The following is a 24,479-nucleotide window of genomic DNA, read 5'->3' as shown; positions in this document are numbered from 1 at the left end:
TCGGGATCCATGAGATTCGATGGAAATATTGTTTTAAACAAATGTATTTTGTTATTATGTACTAGAATAGATCAGAATCGGATTTAAGGTGATTAAGGCACTTTTTCTGAAAATTTCAACTAAATTCTAATTAACGCTACCGAGCGAAATAAATTTAAAGACTCTAAAATGGTGTTGTTTAGATCTTGTATTAGTGGTAGTAAAAAATTTTTTTTACTGAAAGTTTTTTAGAAGAAAGAAAAGTTTCTATAAACATTAGAAAAATCTGACGCAAAAAAGTCTTAAGCTTTTTTGTTCGGACATTAAACGCTAACAAAGTAATTTCAAATTAAAATTTAAGAATTCGAATAAATCACATTAACAATACCAAAATTCAAAAACAGATATCAACAATACGGATTTGAAAATTATTTTATACTATATATTTGAAATTAGAGGTCGTCTACAAATTACGTCAGACGATTTTTGATCAGTTTTAATATAAAACGATCAAAAATTGAAATAAAATTACAATAAATTTAACTTTATTGTAATTTTATTAAGAAATTCAGTTTTTTCCAGTATTTTATTTTAACTTCTTTTAAGTAGCTATACGAAAGAAGTTACTTTTAATAGCACAAGTGTACAGGTATAAAGTATCATAGCAGAATTACATTGAATTTTGTACATAAAAAAGACGTAGTATTCCAAGACCATTTCCAAGATCAAATTCTTCGTAATTATTTGCTTTCCTGTATAAAATCAGAATTAACATTTAATTAATTTCTTATGATAAAGTGTTTTTCACATTTCCCAAATTTGGATTCTCAGAAATAAATATACTTTTTTCACGAGTCACTTTTTAAAGATTTTTATAAGACAATTTTAAAATTCTTTAGAATTCCCTTTTTTAAGCATGCTAAAAAAAAAAGTTTTTAAACAAATTTGAAAAAGAATTTTAAATGCATACCCAAGCAAATCCAACCATTGCTAAAATTTTTAGTTGAAATTTTCCGAAACCAACTGCTTCAATGGCTTCTTCCACAGAAAACGTTGAGTTTGATACATTTTCGTCTGTTTTGGTGAAATATATTTTTAAATTTTAGATATGAAAACACACATATATACATTACAGATATATATATATATATATATATATATATATATATATATATATATATATATATATATATATATATATATATATATATATATATATATATATATATATATATTTATATGTGTATGTATATATGTATGTATACATATATATTTATACAAATACAAAATATATATTACAATATTATTATACAATAGTATAAAATACAAGTAAGTTTGACATAAGCATAAACATATGAATGAGTGAGCGATATCTCAACAGATATCTATCTAAACAGCTGATAAGTTGGTTTTGACTTCCGGCGGCAAATTAAAATCTGCCAAAAATTTTAAAGAGGCAGAAACCATTGGCGGCGGCCTCCCGTAGTCACCGCCTCAAATTTTTTAGCTGCAGCTAGGTTGTTTTTTTTTTGACGCAAAATGTTTTGGATACCAACGCCAATAGAGAGGCAATAGTCATTGGTGACCGCCTTTAGAAGAATTTTTGAAGGCAAAATAATTTGAAGGCCGCCTGTAGTGGCCTGCGCGTAAATTTTTAAGCAAGGATTGTTTTTATATTTGTATTTTGTGCACGTACGAACAACTTTTATAATTTGCATATTTGTCTCTATATCCACATTTTTTTCTAAAAGTTATTGGTGTTGCTTAAATTTAAGAAGGGTGTGGGTGATTGGCTTTTCTGCAGTGAGGTCCTTTTTAGGCGATGACAAAGATAACCAGGATTTATCCCTGACGAGCGATGCTTACCATTTTTATCAGGTTTTCCGAAAACATTATTGATGAATATATTGTGGCATTGAGGATGGAGTTTTACCTACATTAATCTACTACTTAATTTTAAGTAGTAGAATAATGGTGGATTGGAATTACAGCCAAAAAAGATGAAAGAGAAGGAGATTATAAATTTCAATTTTATGCATTCACATGGTCCCATGATGATACATCAAACATGATTTGATGGGATATGTGTTGGGCAGGGTCAGACTGGCATTTAGGGGTCTAGGGAAATACATAGATGCAGGGCTGTCTTATATATAAAAAAAAAATTTTTTTTTTACGTTTAACCCATAATCACATAGTTTTTTCTTAAAAGGTATAGGAAAATAAAAATTATTTTTGTACCTTGATTTTAAGAGGGGCCCAGGCATAGCAGGGGACCTTTAGACATGGTAGGGGCCCGAGGATGGGAGGGGGGGAAATCAACTAAAAAAAAAAACTCCAACCCCTCTCGCCAGTCCAGCCCTTGTTTTGGGTTCCATCAAACCATGTTTTATGTACCCTTGATCCGCCATATATAAAACTTCAGAATCTGAGTTTGAAAAAATTATTAAACAAAATAATAAAGATTTATAGAAAAAAATTATACTGCATTATTATTTTTATATTTATATGTTGTTTCGTCATATTTAGTTAAGATATAATGTGAATATGTGCAACTGTATGTGTAATTGGCACAATTTGGCTACTCAAAAAAGTTCTCCTAATCTTAATGTTTAAAAAAAAATTAAAAAAATGGGAAGAGGGGTTGGTGAAATGCATAATTGCTCTCCTCTTCCCTTTAGACCATAAGCCCTTCCCAGGCACAATCACAGGCACATCTTGTGAATAGAAGTGAATGCGATGGTTGTCTCCTTAAAGCGTGATTTGTATATGTCAAAAGGTAGTGAAAATACCTATACACGAGCTATCTTTCCTACAAAAGAAATAAAGTTGGTAATAAAAGTACTTTACAAATAGGATTAGTTGATGAACCAGAGACAAATAAATTGACAAGATGTTTGGATAAGAAAGAATGAAACTCTAAAACAACTGGAACAAATATTGAGGATATAGGTAGATGCTAATATATCAATACTATATAAATAATGCTAATATATCAATACTATATAAATAATGCTAATATATCAATAATATATAAATACTTTTTCAGTTTCTTTTTAGCAGATAAACGATACTCGACATTGTTCAGTTTGTTCTGAACCTGGAGGTAAATATCTATTTCATTTAACTTGCAATTCCGAAGAAAGAGTAGAAGCAGAAGATGAGCAATTAGCTAATAACCTTTACAAATGGACTGTGAATCACGACGATGGAGATTCTTTAGTTGCCATTGGTGCGGACTCGACTAATTTAAACACTGGTTGAAAGGTGGTTTTACCCATTACATTGAGCATATTGCTAAGGAGGTGTTATCTATTGCATTAAGCATATTGCTAAGGAGGTGTAATCCATTACATTGAGTTATTGGGTAAAAACTAATTTAAATAATTTGTGCTTTTCATACAAATGAACTACCTCTTCAACATCCTTTGATTTAGCTTGACAGAAAAACTGCTAAAACTAAGGAAAAATAACTTTTCTGGTTCTATGGGAAAACTTATAAGTAGTGTAACTATGCGCGCGCTCCTATATCCAAAATTCGAAAAGTATGACCCACCCTGATGTACACTCACCGCGCCTATTTCTATTTAGGTTAGTGAATGTATGTACGCTCCATCGCGCCTATTCCTTTATATCCCAGTTTACCTAAACCCTATAAATCCTAGTTAGCGGAAGTGAAGGACGTTCAACGTCGTAAAAGTGGTTATCTTTAAAATATATAATTGCGTAAGAAATTTTCTATAATTATTCAAAACAATAGAATGTGTCCAACAGCATGCAGGAACCAAAAACAACAATCCAAAACAGTGAAAATTGTGTTGCTTCAAATACAAACAATATCATTTAATTTATATTATATTAATTTTTATTTTTTATTAATTTTATATTAATTTAAATAATTTTAAATAATTTATAATAATTACTTATATTAATCAAAAAATTTTACGATGCTGTTGAATATATTATGATGGCGGCTAAAGATTGGCTTACTAGAGTAAGGTAGTGTAAGAAGAGATTTAAGTGGTCTTCGGGAAAGTGGAACTAAGTAATTTTTAGCACTGAAAGTAAATTTGAAGCAATAAATAGGAAAAGCAAAGTTTTTGATTGAATTCTGAAAAATATAGTAATGGCTAAAACATAGCATAATTGTATAGTCGTAAATATATTAACAGCAATCCTATAGTTTTCGTTTTGTTAATTACTTTGTTGTACAAAGTTCGAATTAAAAATGTTGGAAGTTGTGACTGTTATTCTTTAAATGCGACGAGTGTGTATAACATCTAACCAACACATCTATCCCAGTTAGCACAGACCGTTTTTAAAACGTTTAAAAAACGTTAAAATAAGTTTTAATAAGTTTTTTAAACGTTTTAATAACGTCCTATGCTTACTGGGATGTAGAGACCTAAATACGAAATGATTTCATCAGCTTCAATATGCAGATTAAATGAAACAAATATTACCTGTTTTAACAAAATATAGCATTTTTCACAGCTCATACAGTACATGCATACTGTATGATACCGTATCCGCAAGCATGGATAGAAGTAAATCATAAAGACTTAATACCAGCTTATTCACTAGGTTTGAATCTAATCGCATTTATTTGGATCTCGATATACATTAACTATTCACGTTTTAAATAATATTTATATATAGCCAAGGGGTCATCCATAAAGGACGTCACACTAAGTTTAACTAATGGTAAGAAGTAGGAGAATGTTGGCTCTCGTGCTCTCGTGCGCAGAGATTTTTAGAGTATTATAGCGCCTTATGCTGAATACAAATTTCCGCGGATGGGATCCAATAAACTTCTACTTCTGGTTAGTATTTAAATTCTGAATGACGTCCTTAACGAAATAACTCGGTACCACTTAGAGAAAAATTCCAACCCGAACTTGCAACAATCATGTGTTCAATGCAAAAAATATACATAGCTTGTAATAAAGCTATGTATATTTTTCTAATAAATATTTTTATTATTTTATATATATATAATAACTAAATAACAATAAAAACAAAAGTCGTATCAACAAGATATAAAATACTCTCACCAATATTGCTTTCATTAAATTGTTTGTGGTCAATTTTATTGTTTGCAAGAGAAGTTTCATTTTGTTTCACTTCTTCTACATTATCGTTATCAGGTAGTTCTTCCAAATCGATAAAAGGTATTTTATCTGATGTAAATCCGGCCATACTTTTTTGTGTGTTCTAAATATTCATCTTTTTTCTGCCCCGGTGAAAAGTAAGGACCTTAATTTTTTTAATCCTTAATCTAAATTATGTAAGCATTTTAGTTCTTAATGTTCATTAAGTGACGTCAGACTTAATGAACATTTGAAGCATCGGGGATGTTTACCAGCCATGTTTTTAATGTTCATCTATTTGACATATATTTTAAATATTTTAACAAACGTAAAAGTATTTATAAATGTTTGATAAACTTTTATATTTACACAAATAAAAGAAATAGATACAAAAACTCTAAAAAATTATTTGTTTTTAACAGTAATATTTCGTTTACGATAGATAACGTTTAAAAAACAGCTGTTTGCTCGAATGTACCGAAGTTGCCAAATCATTCAGAAAATTAAATCACGTTTATAATCTAATATGCTCAAATAATTTACTACGTGAAAGGATATTTTATATTGATATCTGTTAAAACGTTTAAAATTAAGTATTTTGTAGTGTTATATAACATAGTAAATAGTAAAAAAGAAATCAGACAAATAAAAAATTTTAATAGCTAAACTTGCTGTAAATTAATAAAGAGGATAGTCAAAATTTTTTTAAATACTTCTAAATTCTCCGCTTACAGACAGCTTGTTGCAGCGAACATAACTATTTTTATTTTTTAAAATGAATTTGTTCTTTTTTCGTTGTTGTTTATTTTAACTACTTTTATGAAAATTTGCTATTATTATATAAGTAACTACTTGAAAACTTTTTAATTATTATATTATGTATCTATAGCAACCTTTGTTAAAAAACAAAATTTAATTTTAATGGAAACTTTTTTATTTATTAAGAGCTGTCTATTATGCATAATAAAATATTGGTATGGTTTATTTAAATACACGGTATATAATTATTACATGTATAATATTAATTCAAATTACTTTGTAAAAACACACAAAACTTAGTAACTATTTTATTGATAAAAAAATAACAAAAACTTTTTATAATAAAGACATTTTTATTCATAAAGATGTATGAGAGAATAATATTTAATAATATTTGATAATATTTAATAATATTTGATATTTAATATATAGTTGACAATATTTAATAATATTGAAAAAATTTACCAATGTTTTTTTTTTGTTGTTGTTTTTGTTGCAGTTAATAATCTTTTTTATTTTTGTTTTTATAAAACAAAAGAATACAACTAAAACCAAACTCGTTGTTTACTAACGAATATATGACTAACGTTTAAAAAATGTATTTAATTTAAAGACAAATTCTTCATAATATTAAGCTTTAAAACTTTTGAAAATCATTTTAATTGTTGGGATTCGGCTTTTTTTTATTAAACGCGCGCACAAAAATGCCAAAATTGAAACGTTACTTCAATCGTCATTACTAAAAATGATCTTTTATAGAAAAGAAATCGTCACTTTAAAAATAATTGCTGGCTAAGACAATTAACTTCACTCGTTTATACCGAAGCATTAATTAAATTAAAATTGCTGAAAGTTAAGCAACAGTATTTCGTCTAGGTTATTCAAAAAGCTCAAAATTCGACGCACGTGTGTATAAGGTAGTGTAGTGTACAGACAAGCTTATTTTCTCGTAATAATATTTTCAAAACAGGTAAGTGGACTTAAGTGGAATTTATACAAAAACCGACTTTTTAAACAACCGGTTTTCGAATTCCGAGTTCTCAAAAAAAAAGGTCATAATCGGTTTTTAAATTTTTGTAAAAAAAAGTTTGATAGGGAGAAGTATTTTTTTAAATCTATATAAAATTATCAGAAACAAAACCAACATCTTAGCCAAAATAAATGTAAAAAGCGGATTATACATAACTTACATAGAACATCAAAAACCTTTGAAAATTTAAAATTACGAACTTTATTTTTATTTCACTTCTCTTATACTGTCGTTTAGATATTAGGAAAAAGCGTTATGTTGAGGTACGCATGCGCTAGTGTTTAGTAAAAAATTTAGAGCTTTTTTTAAACGGCTGCGGTTCTACAGAGTAAATTTTAGATGACAACCATTTATTTGCATTTTTTAGTGTGCTGTTCATTATTATAAACTTTTTTATGAATCAATAAACAAGCATCATATTTTTTATATTAGACAAATAAAATAATTTTAAAAACAAATTAAAATGCGCATAGTTGTATTTCTGTGAAAGCTATTTTGCTGTAGAAGAGCGACTTGTTTATTAATGTTTAGATTTTTTTCTTATAACTTCGTTCTGGTGCATTTTTAACGATCATGTTATAAAAATAAAGATAAAAAATATGTAAAAAAATAAAATTATTTATTAATATTAAATCAGCTAATTGAAAAGTAAGTTTTTTTTTTACTTACTTTACATTGCATGTATTTGGAAACTTGCAATTGCTAAATAGAAAACATACACACATATATCATATTTGTGTGTGTGTGTATGCAACATACACATGCAAGCAAGTATATATATATATATATATATATGTGTGTGTATATATATATATATATATATATATATATATATATATATATATATATATATATATATATATATATATATATATAATAACAATAACAATATATATCCTGAAAAAAGGTTATTACACTTCATGGATATTTAGAAATTGTACTAGTACTAATCTAAAGTAAAAATAAATTGTATAATAATAGCACTAATTTTAAAATAATTATAACGAGGACAGTAACAATAATAGCAATGTTGATAATATTTATGTTAATAAACATAATCCATATAATAATAATAACAATAACAATAATAATTTTTATAAATATTTAAATTAAATATTAAACAATAACAATAAGTAATAATGATATGAATAATAATAAAATAATGTTATAATAATATTTATATTACATATAATAATACCAAAAGAAATAATAATAACGCACAATGAGCTTAACATTTTACAAACAGTATCTCTCCAAAAAAAAGGCATAAAGACGGGTTTTAGTAATAGAGTTTAATGATTTGAAGTGAAAATTATTCCATGATTTTATGCATTGGTTTGTGATAGATTTACGGCTGTACTTAACTGAATGATGATTTAGGATAAATAATTGAAGTTTACTAAAAGTTAGAAGATAATAATGTGAACTTTTTGTAGCAGTAAAGAAATAACAGATTGAGATAGGTAGGGTAATTTGCGTGTGATTCCAGACATATTGACAATTTAATAGACGAATACGCAATTTGATAATTTTGGATAGAAAATAAATTTATTTGAATTAGAATTGAATTGAGTTAGAACAATATTCTTGAAAGTATATTATTTTAAATGTCTTGTTTTTAGATTAGATATTCCTAAATATTTATTGGTTGATAAACTTTGTAGTATGTTTGAGAAATATGTAAAATAAATGATACAGATAAAAGATATATGCTTTTTACTATTATTGTATATTTATCTTTAGAAAAATATATTGCAGATTTAAAAGAGTTTTATTGTGCTAATTGGTCAGATTAAGTGCTATCAAAGTTACACATGTTGGAAGATCGTGCTATTCCATTTTTGAAAAAATGGGATGCTGGGTTTGGATAATACGAACACGAACCTTCTCCAACAAAGGACTTAAAAAGTATTCTTAAATCACACCATCAAAAACTTACCCTATATACAGAAAGCTTAAACAACTTTGAGAAAAAAGAAAAAACAATATATTGCAACTATAAATTATTAAAAAAGAAAGTCTAAATAATGTAAAAATATATTTGTAAGAGATTAAAATATTAGACAAAAAATGAAATTAAAAACAGAGAAGCAAAATACTACAAAATATATAAAAATTACTAAATAAATTTTTTTTTTGTTGGTTGCATTTCATACTTGTTGTACTATAATCGATATGTAATAATAATAGCTACTATTATTATTCACACTATATAGCAGTAGCAGGTCATGACCTTAGTTACCCAGGGCTATTTTTTTTAGTGGTCAATTTTATGTGCCGGGTCTATAGCCCCACTTACTCCAGCACTGTTTATTATATCCGTATATAATATCATTCTAACAGATATTGTTGCTCTTTTTACCTTTACCCACCCCTGTTTATTAAATATTTAGATTCATCTTGGCCTAATTTTCAAATATTTTAAAGTTGATCAGTATATAGTCCATTTTCTTGATTTGATGAATAGTTCCCTAATAGTCGTAAACTTATTAATTGTTTTTTATTGATTCTTAAATGAATCAAGTGCCTTTAATTTTAGGATTATCAATCTTTCACCAGTTATAAAGCGATGATCGCTTTATAACTGGTGAAAGATTGACAACCCTTGGGAAAGAACTTTGAAATGTTACTTAATTGAAAACTTTGTTATTTTGAACATTTAAATTTTTTATTTCGTAGCACTTAAAAAATAAGTAACTACATTTGACAAAATATAAGTAACTACAACGGCCTCAACTTTCGGGGTTTGTTCAGATCTTAAATTCCTTACTGAGGTACTAGTTTTTAAAAATAAAATATTTTAGTCATGATATCAGACTCACTATTACCACGACTAAACGCTATTAAAACTCTCAGTTAATGTATGTACATTTTCCTACTGGTTCTCCAAGGCATTTTCTAAGGGGTACTATACTAAATCCGCTCCTAATACAACTTCTTCTTATGGGTGTCCATAAAATATATACGCAGCGAAACAACTAGTTTTGCACCGCCGTTCCCCATTGCACGCTAATTATATGACATCTAACGTTTTTTAAGGTTCTTTTAAAGAATAACTCTAAGGTTCTTTTAAAGAATAACTCCTTTTTTGTGTAATGTAATTCCGTTGTGATAAGAATTGAAGTTGAACTAAATATCAATTTAAATTCTTATCACAACGGAATTAGTAAACTTTTAGCAAAAATTGCGAACTCAGATTTATTTTATTTACAAATGTCACGTCACATAAGAGGGAAAGAAGGGGGAAGGGGTTGATAAAAAATATCACAAAATCTCTTATGGTGGAGGGAGGAATCAAAAAAGGTCAAAAAAAGTGTCACATTAGTTGAAAGCCTTATAACTACAAAATCAATACCCCATGTATAATTTAAAAAAAAAAAAAAAAAAAAAGGATCAAAAGTAAATTATGTTAATTCAACTTTTTCTGTATTTAAGGTAGTTTAAAAGGGCATGAAAAAAAACATGCAGATAAGGTAAACCCATCATTTGTATAATATTAATAGTTTAATTAAAGAGCTAAAAATATTTGAGAGTATAATTTTAATATGTTATAATATACACTATTAAAATCTCTAAATTTAGAGTAAACATGTTTGAATCTGTCCATTGGCTCTAAGGCCAGGTTTGCAAGATTGTGGAGCTTTGTGTCCCATGGGAGGGAAACAAGTTTATATAATAACTATTAATTATACTTTCAACAACAACAAAAAAAAAGTCATAGATTAATTTCATTTATTTATCTCTCAGTGTAACATAATTTAAAAAATTGTATCATACTGATTTAACTTTTAATTTAATTATCAATTGAATTTTTGAAATTCATCAATATAATCAATCTGTAGATTAATAGCATATATCAAAATTTATTTCAATTGTATGTACAGTACACCTACTTCATACTATCATAAAGTTTTTAAACATGATTTAAATCTTAAAGTTTTTAAACATTAAAAATTTGTAAAATCTGCCACGTAAGAACATGATACTGTGCTTTTAATGATCAAATCGGTTTCGTGAGGTATTTCATAAATTAATCTAGAGAAAAAAATTTAATCAAAATAATAAATTTGAATCAAGTAAATTTAGAAATGAACATCTTTCACTGTTATCATTAAATGTAAAATTACATTAAAAAAAATTAATACTAAAAAAGGCCACCTTTTAGACAATGAAAACTGAAAAAAGTCTACTTTAGAATCTTAATTTGGCATCTACATTAGTAAAATCCAACCATATTTAAGTATTTTTTACAAGAGTATAATTGTCGTCATAATAGTTGTTCCACTATTTCAATCCTATTATAGGGTTGAAATATTGGGACAACTAATATGACGACAAATATAGTCTTCTAAAAAATAGTATATATAAAAAATAGTTGTATTTTAGATTTAGCGTATGTAAAAAAACTAAGTAACATTTTAACTTGATTAACTTTTAGTTTAATATGAATTCAAATTAACTTAAATTTCATGTGAGCATTTTAATGTGTTTTTAAAAAATGCTTGTATTGTTTGTTCTTTTTAATTCCTAAAATATAATAAAAATTTATATAATAATAAAACATAGTTTATGCTTATGTAAACTGCTTATGCAACATTGGTCGATCTCTCTCTTACTCTTTATATATATATATATATATATATATATATATATATATATATATATATATATATATATATATATATATATATATATATATATATATATATATATATACACACACATATATACTTAATCCTAGTATTTGGTATCCAGGAGCTCTAAAAATATAAATAAGTGTTAGAGACTACATACTTTTAGCAATTGTATATTTCTAAATACATGCAATATAAAGTAACTGTATGTAAGAAAACAGTACTTTACAAGTGCTAAAGTTATTATAAGACTCATTTTAATTTTATTACAGTTTTATACCCCTAAATCTTTATTGATTTGTCAAAGGCATTTGACATCGTCAACCATGAGATTTACTAACAAAAATGAAAAACCATGGCATAAAATATCAAGCTTTAAACTGGTACCCAAAAATGTGCTGTACCCCAAGGTTTCATTCTTGCTCCTCTTTTGTTTCTTATTTATATAAACAATCTTCCAAACGCCTCTAGTATCTTTAAAACTATAATGTTTGCCGACGATACAAACTTATTTTACTCGTCAAAGTCAATCGAAGACCTCTATGAAAAAACAAATGCTGAACTAAAAAAAGTTAATATATGGTTTAAATCAAATAAACTCAATATAGAAAAAACTAAGTATATACTATTTCACTCTTATCAACAAATTAAAAAAATACCCCTGAACCTACCAACAATTAATATAGAAAATATAACCATCAAAAGAGCTCTGAATACAAAGTTTTTAGGAGTTCTAACTGATGAACACATCTCTTGGAAACCCCACATAAACTACATAAACACAAAAATATCAAAGAACATAGGTTTACTTTACAAGGCAAGACCATTTTTGTCACAAAAAAGTCTAAAACTCATCTACTTTTCATTAATACATAGCTATCTCATGTATGCCAACATAGCATGGAGCAGTACCCACAAATCTAAATTAGAACCACTTTACTTACGTCAAAAACACGCTTCAAGACTAGTATACAACAAAAACAAATTTACTTGTGCTCAACCCTTACTGGAACAAATGAACGCACTAAATATATTTCAAATAAATATTTTAAAATATACTTTTCATGTTTAAATATAAAGTCTGGTTCCAGAACATTCTACAACACACTTTTTTAAAAACAATATAAATAAATACAATACAAGAGCAACAGGCAACTTTAAAATACCTTTTGAAACAACAAAACTCTCAAAATTCTCTATTACATATCGTAGTTCCTATTTATTTAACAAATTAGTTTCCAGAAACGAATCACTATTATCTAAAAAAAAGGCTAAAAACTAAAATAATCAAATTAAACAACTGTAAGGAATTTTTTTAAATTTGAATAAAGAAGTAAATAAATGTAGCTTAACTTTTAATACAAATCGATAAAAAAAAATATTAATAACAAGGTATATATATAACACATACATATATACCACGTATGCAGCTCATTTTTTATGTGCATTACACGTCTCTGAAATAGGTACTTGATGACAAGACTGACTTCAGTCTTCTGCGAGCTTCCTATAACTACAAATAAGTAATTCTTTTTATCAATCTTACACAAATTTCATTTTTATCTTATTTACACACTAACATTATTTTGAAATGTAGTAAATAAATTTATAGTGAAACATCAAAACTCTCCTCCGAAAAATCAGCAGATTTATTTTTATTTATTGTATTTTTATTTTTAATTGGAATAATATAGAGGCATATTTCTCAGATTATTTTTACGTTCACGTTATTATATTGTTGTAATTGATATTTATTTTATTAATGTCTCGGAGTTGTGCGAAACTATATTTTTATTTACTTCGTACATTTCGAACTTTATATTTATGATTTATATTTTTTTATATTTACCGCCAATCTGTGATTGGTTAGGGGAGAACCTTAATGAATGGGACAATTATTGAATGGGACAAAATCAAATTTGCTCAGAAGCATCTACGGTTGGCTATCCAAACTACTGTGGTAAGAAGTGTTTGACACAATCATTCAACAGACCAAATCTTTATTTCTATTATAGTCTAAACATAATGGCATTGGATGTTATTGTGTTTTGAAGAACAAAAAGTAATTTTTAAAAACAATTCTCTGTGTCTGATTTTGCAGCGATTACTAAAGTTATGAAAAATGAAACTCCATTTTTAAACACCCAAATGTCTCTACTTTTTAAATTTGTAAAGCATTTGCGGTTAGGTATTACTGTTTTTAGCCTGTCCTGTCATTTGTGGATATAGTGGGAAGCCTATTGAATGGGACAAAGTATTGATTATTGAATGGGACATTTCCAAACGGCCTGATGTGAAAAAAGCAGAAAAACATATTTCAAAAACTTAGTTATGGTCACACATAATATTATTTTTAAATACGTTTTAATTTGATGTTAGAATGTGGTTCTAAACAAGTGTGACCAATGCTTTAGCTACAAATTAATATTATAAATGATAGATATACATAAATGTATATAAATACAATAAATAACTACCAAACAGGAATTATAAGTATGTGTATATATATATATATATATATATATATATATATATATATATATATATATATATATATATATATATATATATATATATATATATATAATGTATGTAATATTCGCCATCTTTTTAATACTCTGTTATCAACAACATATCTAATTAAACATTTATACATATTTATACATATTATAAATATCATACATCAACATATCTAATTAAATATTTAAAATTAATTTCATTTAATAAACTATTGATCGACACAACTTTAAAGAATACTAAAGAAATAATTTTAATAGAGATTTAGTTCTCTCTTTACTCTGAACATGTATATGTATCATACATATACATACATATATATGTGTGTGCATATCTGTGTGTATTTTAATTATATATTTAATGTTTGTATTTAAATATTTGCATTTTGCATATATTTGGTTTTTTGTGAAGTTTCAAATTTTATTTTAGATGAAACCAAACACAAAATTTATATGTAAAAACTCTTTAGATGTTGAAGATGCAGTCAAAAGTGTTCTTAAGGGTATTTCCATACGAGATGCAGCTGAAACATATAGTTTATCAAAATCTGCATTAGGTAGAGCTGTTAAAATGGCAAGATATCAAAAGCTGCCAGACTATAAACACACTGTAAACATTGGAAATAGAAAAATATTTCATGCGTCCGAGGAAAGTGCTATTGCAGATTATTTGCATACATCTTCAAATATGTGCTATAGTTTAACTAAATTACAAACTAGGCAGTTAGCCTACAAGTATGGAATTGCATTAAATTTTAAAAGTATTCCAGAGTCATGGCACCAAAATAAAATGGCTGGAAAGCAATGGTTGGAAAGTTTTTTGATACGACATCCAAAATTATCACTACGTAAGCCAGAAAAAGTTTGTCTTGCTCGTGCAACTGCATTTAATGAACATACGGTATCAATGTTTTTTGATAACTTGTCAGAAGTTCAATTAAAATATAAATTCAAACCAGAATGTATTTTTAATGCAGATGAGACAAGATTATTAACAGTAACCAATCCTCCAAAGATTATTTCAACTCGTGGAACTAAAAGGGTATCACAAGCTGTTCCAGCAGAAAGAGGTTCATTGGTGACAATGTTAGCTTTTGTGAATGCTATGGGTAATACAGTTCCACCTGTCTTTATATTTCCGAGAGTAAACTACAAGGATTTTATGATAAGTGGAGCCCCAACAGGAAGCTTAGGGCTGTGTAACAAAAATGGTTGGATGACAAGTGAGAACTCTTAAGTTGCAATGAAGCACTTTGTTTCCCATGCTAAGCCATCTGTGGATCATCCAGTGCTGTTATTAATGGACAACCACGAAAGCCACATTTCATTTGAAACAATAAAATTTGCAAAAGAAAACTTTTTGATTTTATTAACATTTCCATTACACTGCAGTCATAGATTGCAGCTTTTGGATGTTTCGGTGTTTGGTTCTTTTAAATCTTATTTTAGATTGGCTCAGAATGAATGGTTGGCCTCCAATCCAGGGAGAATTATTAACATATATAATTTACCTCAGCTAGCATGCAGAACATATAATATGTCATTCACAATAAAATATGCTTGCAGTGGATTTTCTAAATGTGGGATCTATCCACTTAATAGACAAATATTTGGGGAAAGTGATTTCATATCATCTAGTGTTAGTGACAGACCTCTTCCTGTCGAGCAACCAGAAAATAAACAACCAGATAATCAACAATCATATAAAAAAAATAAACAAGCTGATTCTTCAGAATCATCAGTCAAAATAGTTAGTCCAGAAACCATTCATCCGTACCCTAAAGCACCCCCAAGAAAAGATTCTAAAAAAAGAAGACAGCAGGGTAAAAGTACTATATTAACTAAAACTCCAGAAAAGACAGTAGATAAGAGGAAAATTTTTGAAACTGGTTAAATTAACACACAAAATCGAAAAAGAAAAATTGACCTCAATAGAGTGAAAGAAACAGAAAACTCTAATGCAGATTTTTTGTGTCATCTGTAAAAAATGAACCCGTAAACCAACAACAGCAAAATACTTGCAAAATATGCAAATGCAACTGGAAAAATTTCTTTGGGCCTGCTTGGATTCAGTGTTTTACTTGTCAATGGTGGATATGTGGCAATTGTAATAATAACAGCAAGAAGCGTTATTATGAATGCGAACTATGTGAAGTTGACTGTTAATATCTTCTACACTTTCTTTGATTTATTGGTTTTTATTTCATGTACTTTGCAACAAGCAATAATTGTTGATTTTTGTATTTTGGTTAAACATAAATAAAATGAATTTTTTAAATATCTAATAAGATGCTTTGTTATTGAGTTTTTTGAAAGTAAACTAGATACTTTATATGGTATCAAGTTGTTTATTTATTTCTAATTTATAATTTAGCATAGGGATGCTGTAGGCAACGACTCATTTCCCTATTGGAAATGTTTCATTACTGGGAATTATATCCAAGCATTTAAAAAACGCTTTTTATTTTACTAAAAGCAATTATTCCTGTTTTTAATTTATTTTTAATATACATATATTTTTTAATAAAATTATTTTAGGTTTGTCAATATATGCAGACATTCTGCTATATTTATAGCTTTTTCGGGTTCCCTAATTGTAGAAACTATCCTTACTGCTTGACTGCCTTGAAAGTTTCTTAGGAACTCTCTTCTTTTATTAATTTTTTAGATTTGTCCCATTCAATAATTTTTTTTGTCCCATTCAATGAGTAGTTCTTAATGAATGGGACAAATGCCATGGTCCAATAAAATTCTCTTTTTATCAATACCCATATGCAGAATCAATTGTTTTGTTTTTGTTTATCATAGTACGAGAGTTAATAGTTATCAAACTATTTTCAAAGTAATTTTTAAACAAATTTATCAACCTCAAAAAATCCATTTTACGAAAACTGTCCCATTCATTAAGGTTCTCCCCTACTTGTAAATACTTTGTAGTTGTGAAATAAACGTATATAAAAAAAAAACATGCATCAATAGAGAGAGAAAAGGTCTTACAGGAGGTACCTGAAAAAGAAAATAAGAAAAAGCAAAAAGACGAAAAGAAGCAAGTGAATAAAAAAAAATATATATATAGTCTTTATAACTGAATTCTTTGTTCGTTTTAAATGTTAATTTGATGTTTTAAGTAAAAATATGTGTTCAAATTTTTAAAACAAATACAGAATACAATCAGTTGTAAGCGCATACTTGACAAAGAATAGATTGTTCCAAATAATATTGTCTTATGCTTTCGTTACTTCCATGTATAATATAAACCTTATTCATGATATTCATATGAACTCCAAACGTCCGCAAAACTTTGTATCCGCCATGATGGGTGGCAAAAAAATGTAAACAAATATTAGATACAAAAAGCCGATCTGTTGTAATTGATTTAAATTCTTCTTTGCTTACAATTATGCGATCGCAGTATTACGAGAGTCTTAATTTGGAAGCAAAAAAGAGATACGAAGAAAAATTATCAGTTTTAGAGATTATTTTTGACCCGTATTCTTTATCAGAAAAAGACTGTGAACTAACTAATAACGTAGACGAATGGTCTAATTTAACTTTTGCTGATATATACAGCTATCTAATCAACTTTCCTAGTCAGTTTACAAGTTCTAGTTTAAAATCTTACAAAGGTCTTGAGTCTTACAACTATGTAACTAGTGGTCTTGTTCACAACGTTCTTGTAAAGTTCATTCATGGTGTAAAGTCTATATATATTGTTACCAGTCGTGTAAGACATGGTCAGAGCATTTTTTCTAAAACTCCAACAAGGGTATGGGTTAGCATTCAAGGAGATGGTGAAGTTATAAATGCACATTGCACATGTAAGGCAGGTTTAGGCGAAGTCTGTTCTCATATTGGAGCAACATTATTTTATTTAATGTTAACATCTGATTATCGGAAAAGAAATAACGATGATGCTTGTACATCTCAATTATGTGCTTGGTTGCCGCCAAACCTTAAGGAAGTTACTTATTTGCCACTTTCACAAATTAATTTTACCGTTCCTAAAAAAAAATTTGAAGCAAAAGTAAAGAACAAAACACGAGCAAAACCTTATATCGAAAAAGCCTCATCCGTTCCAATTCCAAGTAAATCAGAAATTGCTAACTTTTACAGTAAAATATCATATAATGCAAGAGATAGTGTAATTCTTCGTATAATTCCTGAATATAGTTATAAATATATACCTTTAGTTGCAAAACTTAATACAATCATTTTTAACTTTTACAAAAGAGAATATGAACAATTAAAGTATCATGAACTCGTGCAACTTTCAAATAAAACTTTTTTAGATATAAAAATAACTGAAGATGAAATTAAATTGATTTCAGATCATACAAAAAATCAATCCCAATCAAGTTTATGGTTTAGAGCACGTGCTGGGGTTATAACAGCTAGTAAATTTAAAGCTTGTTGTCATTCAAATATAGCCATGCCTTCTAAAAATTTAATAATGCAAATATGTTATCCATCACAAAATAAATTATTACCAAAGCAACAAAGTATGGTTGTGATAATGAAATTGCAGCTAAAAATTGTTTAAAATCGCATCTATTAACAACTCACAAAAATGTTGAAAATTTTGATTGTGGATTGCTTAGAACACCCAGATGGCCATACCTCGGAGCAACTCCTGATGGTATTATGAAATGTACATGCTGTTCTCATGAATACATAGTTGAGATAAAATGTCCATTTAAATGCACAAAAAGAAATGCCTTTGAACTGGCAAATAATGTTAAAGAGTTTTGCATGGAAATAAAGGATGGAAAAGACTATTTAAAAAGAAATCATCAATACTATTATCAAGTTCAGCTACGAATGTTAATTTCAAATATTCCGATTTGTTATTTTATTGTGTATAATGGTGAAGCTAGTCTAATTGAAAAAATTTATGTTGATAAAGAATTCCTCACTGAAAACTTAAACAAAGCAAGAGATTTTTTTATCTTAGCGATATTGCCTGAACTCCTTGCTAAATGGTATTCTAGAAATCATAATACTTTTGTAAATATTGGGGAATTAAAACAAAGTAACAATTTTGAAACAATATGTACTTGCGGTAAAATCAAAGAGAGTATTATAATTAAATGTTTCGATTTAACTTGCGTTATAAAAACCTATCATCTTAATTGTCTTGGACTCACAAGCAAACCCATTGGAAAATGGTTTTGCCCATATTGTTGCCACAAGAAAACCAGAATTAAAAAAAAAAAGTTTTAAATCAATAAATAAACATAACACTACATTTATGTATTTTTTTTATATATTAAAATAAAAGTCAATCAATAGGGACTACTCCACAACAAAGGTTACATAAAGCAGAACAAACAGTTAAAATATCATTTAGTTTACATATTCCATCATCTGTTCGACTGATTAATTTATTAGGAAGTATTCCTCGCAAAATTGTGTATTTATTTCTTAAGAGCCCAATTAAACGTTCAACGTGTATTCGTACACGGGCAATCTCTCGAGTCCAATCAACTTCTATTTGAGATAACTGAGACTTTCCTCGTGTAAAAGCAGGAAGTTTTAATTCTGCACAATATAAACCAACGGAATCTGCAATTGTAAAACCTCTGTCTGCTAACACCTGATCTCCAATAAGTAAATTATTTAATATTCCAGAATTTTCTGTAATATAAACGTCAGATACTCTTCCACCCCAAGCTTCTGAAACAAATGATATTGAGCCTTGTGGAGTAATGCCAATTAAAACTTTAACAGTATTATGGTGCTTATATTTAGAAAAAGTTTGAGCTCTAGCTGTCAGATCTTTTGGTTTTTCAATAAAAATCTCAAAACAGTCAATAATAACAATACATTTAGGAAAAAATTCTCGAAAACAAGTTGGCATTGTTCTCCTTAATATATCTCTCTCTGGCCACTTTATTAAAAAGGATAGTCTGCGTGCCATTACAAGAAGCCATTTTTCAAAGATTCGTGATACGGTTGGTTGACTTATCCCAAATCTATACGCTATATCTTGTTCCAGCAAATTAAGACGCAGTTTCATTAAAACAATACAAAATTCTTGCAACTTTGTCATAGTTGAAGCATTATTAGCTGGCACGTAGTTTTCAATTAAGTTAAAAACATGTTTAAAAACATGTATATCAGGAAGACCTGTATAAAATTGAACTTTCTTTTTGTCTTTTATTAGTTTAAAAGTAGCCTCATCAATTTGATTTTTCAATTTTTTGTTTTTCTTGACGAGTGCAGTATTTACATTTTTTAATTTTTGTATAATATATTTAGATTTCATATTTTCCTTTTGAAGAAGTTCAATTTCTGCTTTACTGTCTTCTTTTAGTTTTTTAATTGAATTTTTAAACTTCTCGTTTTCTTCTCTTAACTCTCTTATAATTTTGATAGTTTCGGATTCTTCAACAATTTCTTCTTGAAAACAACTGTTAATACTATTTTCTTCAATAAGCACTTTTTCAGCATTCCTCTTCTTTAAACGATTTGATCTTTCTGAATATATTTTCCTTGATGAATGACATGACATGTCATTAAATTCAATAGGTATACCTTTATTGTTTCTGTTAACATTTTTAATGGAAGGAACATAGTCAACATGATTTTTATCATCATTTTTTCTTCCTAAAAAATAAACATATATATGTTTATTATAAAAAATAAATAAATATATATATATTGTTGTATATAAATATATATACCTATATATGCATGTATTTATATGTAAATTTATAAGTGCTCATGTGTTAATGTATTTAACATTTAATAAATTCATACAAAAAGACTTGACTTACCAGTAATAAAATGTTCACCGCAAATGTAAGCAAACTCCAAATTCGGCAAAATCTTTCTCTTTAAGAAAGCAACCCATAACCCCCTTCGCTCTACTTCTTTCGGAAACCTATGAAAAGAAATTGTGCTACCTTTAATTTTTCTGTTTCCACAGTATGGTGCGCAACAGCTTTTTACCATTTTTACTTTTGTTTACATATTTTTGCCACCCATCATGGCGGATATAAAATTTTGCGGACGTTCGGCGCTCATATGAATATCATGAATTGCAATCAGGGGCGGGTTTTGTCACTCGCCGCCGAGGCTAAAAAGCAAGGGCTGCCAACTCCCGACAAAATAGTGTAATTTTAGCCACAAAGCATTGCGGGATGTCTTGCGGGACCAAAATGATCTTAATACGCAAACTTGATGAATTTTAATAACATAAATTTAAATAACAATCATATCAGGCAACTTGAAAATAACTAAACTTTTGAAATTGTTAACTTATTCATAAATTTACTTGTATAACATTATTAACTTAACATGAATATATTAATGATAGTGATAAAAACTTGCAAAACTGCAATTTAAAAGCATTTTTATGACCTTATTCGTTTAAATATATTCTTATTTAGATTCTAAATTAATAAATGATGCTGTGAGAAAAAAACACTATTTTTTATAAGAAATATCTTTTATTAATAAAATCAAATCATTATCACAAGCATTAATGCAAGGATTATCCATGAATAATACGAGCCAACTTTTTTTTACATGCCTTGTTTCGTGGTTGTATATCTCGATTATAAAAGCGTATAAAATAAGACATTCTCATAATAACAAAGTTTCTAATTAAACTTTCTTTCAAGAGAAAGGCATGATCAACATGTTCATCAAAAAGAAATCTAAAATTGCAATGATTTTTTATTTCATTAATAATTTGTTGTATGATGTTTCTTTTAGTAAGTAAAATTTTGATTTGTATTATAAAAACATATCCATATCTTGAAGCAAGTTTTGTAAAAAAGAATCAGTATTAAATAAGTTAATTCCACTTGATATGACACTTGAAAGAACTTGGACACATTTTTGACAAATTTGAACTTTCTTTATTGAATATTCTGCAATCGATTTTAAAACTTGCTTAACTGACTGCGAAAGTGAATCACTTGAAACATTTTGTAAAATACAAGGTTGTAATTTTTTTGTTAATGAAGATGGCTGTTTAAAAATCAATTTTTCATTTGCAGAAATTTGGTTCTTAAATACTTTGTTAGTAATTGAATCTACAGTAACTGCAACCAAAAAATTCTGGGAGACAATTACTGATTCTGGGAGACAATTACTGTTAGAATTAGATTGCTCTATTGAAAGGAGTACTAAAGCATTTTGATATGCTGATTTAAATTGCAATGCTGTTGGTCTGTCATTCCAACCTCCTTTGCTTTGTATTAATGCAAAAAAAATTTCAAAACAGTCTTGATTAAACTGAGCTGTGCAAACATAAAAGAAATCCTCGTGAAGCAATTCGTTTGTGAGACAAAGAATATTAGAAATAGTAACATCTAAACCCCAATGACTGGACCTTTTTGGCTACGAGCACCACAAAAATGCCACCCCTTAATCCAAACTCTCAAATCTTCAAGTTGTTGAATAAACTTGTTATTTAACATTAAAGCAGAACGTGTTGGTTTATCTGCTATTAGTTTACGAGAATTCATTATGTCAAATAAAATATCCATATTTTTAATAAAAAAGGATGTAGACAAAACTTTTTCAGGCAATAGTTTTGTAGAAGCATATACATTCAAAGCAGTACTAACTTGACTACTAAAAATTTGTGTTGCCAACTTTACTCGCATTGTTAATTGTGATCCTGGATCTAAATGACAATCTGTCAATTTTGGAGCAAGGCGGATAGCATTAACTTTTTCCAAATTATAGAGCTCTTGCAGATGCTTCCACGAGATTATTTTACCATCAGACAGAATGTCATGTTGTATTAAATTATTTCTGACTTTTTATGAGATGTGGTGGATCAAATATTATATATACCTTTGCTCTTGTAGTTGGATGTAAAATTTGTTGATTTAATAATGAAAATCCTAGAAATTTAATAGCTCTAATATTAGTTGAACTTTGATCAAAAACAAGACATCTTACAGCTAAACCTATTGCATGTAGATGAACCATAGCATTATATAAGATCTTAGCTAAATTGGTTGAACTCATGGCATTATTACTATAAAAATAAGCAATTGGTTGTTTCCATTTTGTTGATAACCCTCGAACCATCAATACAAGTACTTGGTTCACTGGTTTACCATTCGATTGAATTCCAACAACCTTGTCACTGTTTTTGTCATAATCCAGATGTTGCTTTAAAGACATTTCATCAAAAACAAGGGAACAGTTCCTTTCTATTTTTGTCATGGTTTTAACTCTCATTTTTAATAAGGTCATAACCTTATTTGAAAATCCAGATACTAGGGTCCCAAAAGATTTTTCTAGAAACATTAAAATAGTGCTTCTAGCAGGCAATGAAAATCTCATCTTGGCACTTTTAAAAGTTTGTGGACTGTGATATATAATCCTCAAGGATAACAGTTTATCTTTAACAGTCCAACTATTTCCTTTTTTAACGCGATTTTTCATAAGTAATTGACTTTCAAAAAATTGTAGCTGGGTAGTAGTTAAGAATTTTTTAGATAAATTTATGTGTTCTATTGAACCATCACAATTTTGTAACATTTTGTTCTTTAACTGTAAGTTCTTTATTTTTTTTTTTAAGACGAAAAATCTTAACTTGAGATGACATATACTTATTTCTAAAATTGGTTTTGTCAGCTGATATATCATTTGTACCAGTAGTATCAACACTATTTCTTGCGCTAAATTCAATTGTATTACTGACTTCTTTTTTTTTGTATTTTATCCTGTAAACAAGTTCTGTTTGTTGGTTGTTTTCTCTTTAAATTTAACGAAGATGGTTGAATTGGAAAGTTAAAAATTGTTGGTACAGCAGTTAAAAGTACTATTTTACTGCCATTGTTAGCTAGATAGTATTGGGATGAATCAAAATGTTCACTGCAAATCGTATAACTAAGATTAAGTTCTTCACAAGATTTTGTATCAAGATCTTGACGACGACAATTATGAACCCAAAGTTTGCATCTAAAAAAAAGTTAACCTTATAAATTTGTTGCAGTTATTTCCATCATATTATGTATCAATATTTTTCATCATATTATGCATTTACATTGTTTTATAAATATCTTTAAAGTTTTGATATATTTATTTTTTTAATATATCAAATATAGTGAACAGTTACTTGTCTGTTTTTCTCGTTTGGGAATCTAAAAAAAGATATACTGTTTTCAACATTCTTTGCACGTTTGTTTACACAATTGATGGCTGAACAGAAAAACTGGCATATTTAATTATATAAGGGATTACAAATAATAATTTGATTCCTGAAAAGCTAAAGCCAATAATATTTTAAAATGTAATATATCTATGTAAATATATTATAAACAGTGTTTAGTGTATCAACTGATTATGTTGTTTATATGAATTTGGTCCACTGATCTCAATAACAACTCGATAGCGCAACTCCGAACAAAACTTCTAATTTTTTGACGCCAAAATCGCCATATTGGAAAGCCCCAAGAATTTAAATCCCGTAAGCTTTTAGTTCTGTTTTTCGACTAATCGC

The 24,479-nt window shown here is 27.8% G+C and overlaps 2 protein-coding genes and 1 long non-coding RNA gene across 3 annotated transcripts in view; 1 reads left to right on the top strand and 2 right to left on the bottom strand.

The window, feature by feature from the left end:
• Positions 1-5,520, bottom strand: part of LOC100210739 (synaptic vesicle 2-related protein) — a 39,317-nt gene extending 33,797 nt beyond the window's left edge. The window contains exons 1-2 of the mRNA XM_065807793.1: positions 5,034-5,520; positions 950-1,053 (exon numbers count right to left, since the gene is read on the bottom strand). Of these exons, the coding sequence (XP_065663865.1) occupies positions 950-1,053; positions 5,034-5,178 (249 nt within the window). The 5' untranslated portion in view covers positions 5,179-5,520. The remainder of the gene's footprint in view (positions 1-949; positions 1,054-5,033) is intronic.
• Positions 5,521-6,633: 1,113 nt separating this feature from the next.
• On the top strand, positions 6,634-8,986 carry LOC136086561 (uncharacterized). Its single transcript, XR_010641428.1, has 2 exons — positions 6,634-6,798; positions 8,602-8,986. It is a non-coding gene; the product is annotated as an uncharacterized LOC136086561 (long non-coding RNA).
• A 10,224-nt stretch (positions 8,987-19,210) lies between these two features.
• LOC136085914 (uncharacterized) lies at positions 19,211-23,027 on the bottom strand. The gene is made up of 2 exons (XM_065807789.1): positions 20,785-23,027; positions 19,211-20,614 (listed from the first exon to the last, which is right to left on the bottom strand). Exons 1-2 carry the CDS (start codon positions 20,960-20,962, stop codon positions 19,287-19,289), a joined length of 1,506 nt encoding a protein of 501 aa, XP_065663861.1. The 5' UTR covers positions 20,963-23,027; the 3' UTR covers positions 19,211-19,286.
• Between the last annotated feature and the right edge of the window lie 1,452 nt (positions 23,028-24,479).

This window comes from Hydra vulgaris, chromosome 10 (assembly GCF_038396675.1).
Source record: "Hydra vulgaris chromosome 10, alternate assembly HydraT2T_AEP".
In the NCBI taxonomy this organism is placed as follows: Eukaryota; Metazoa; Cnidaria; class Hydrozoa; order Anthoathecata; family Hydridae; genus Hydra; species Hydra vulgaris.
The sequence above is the reverse complement of the archived record's forward strand: the minus strand, read 5'-3'. Positions and strand labels throughout refer to the sequence as shown.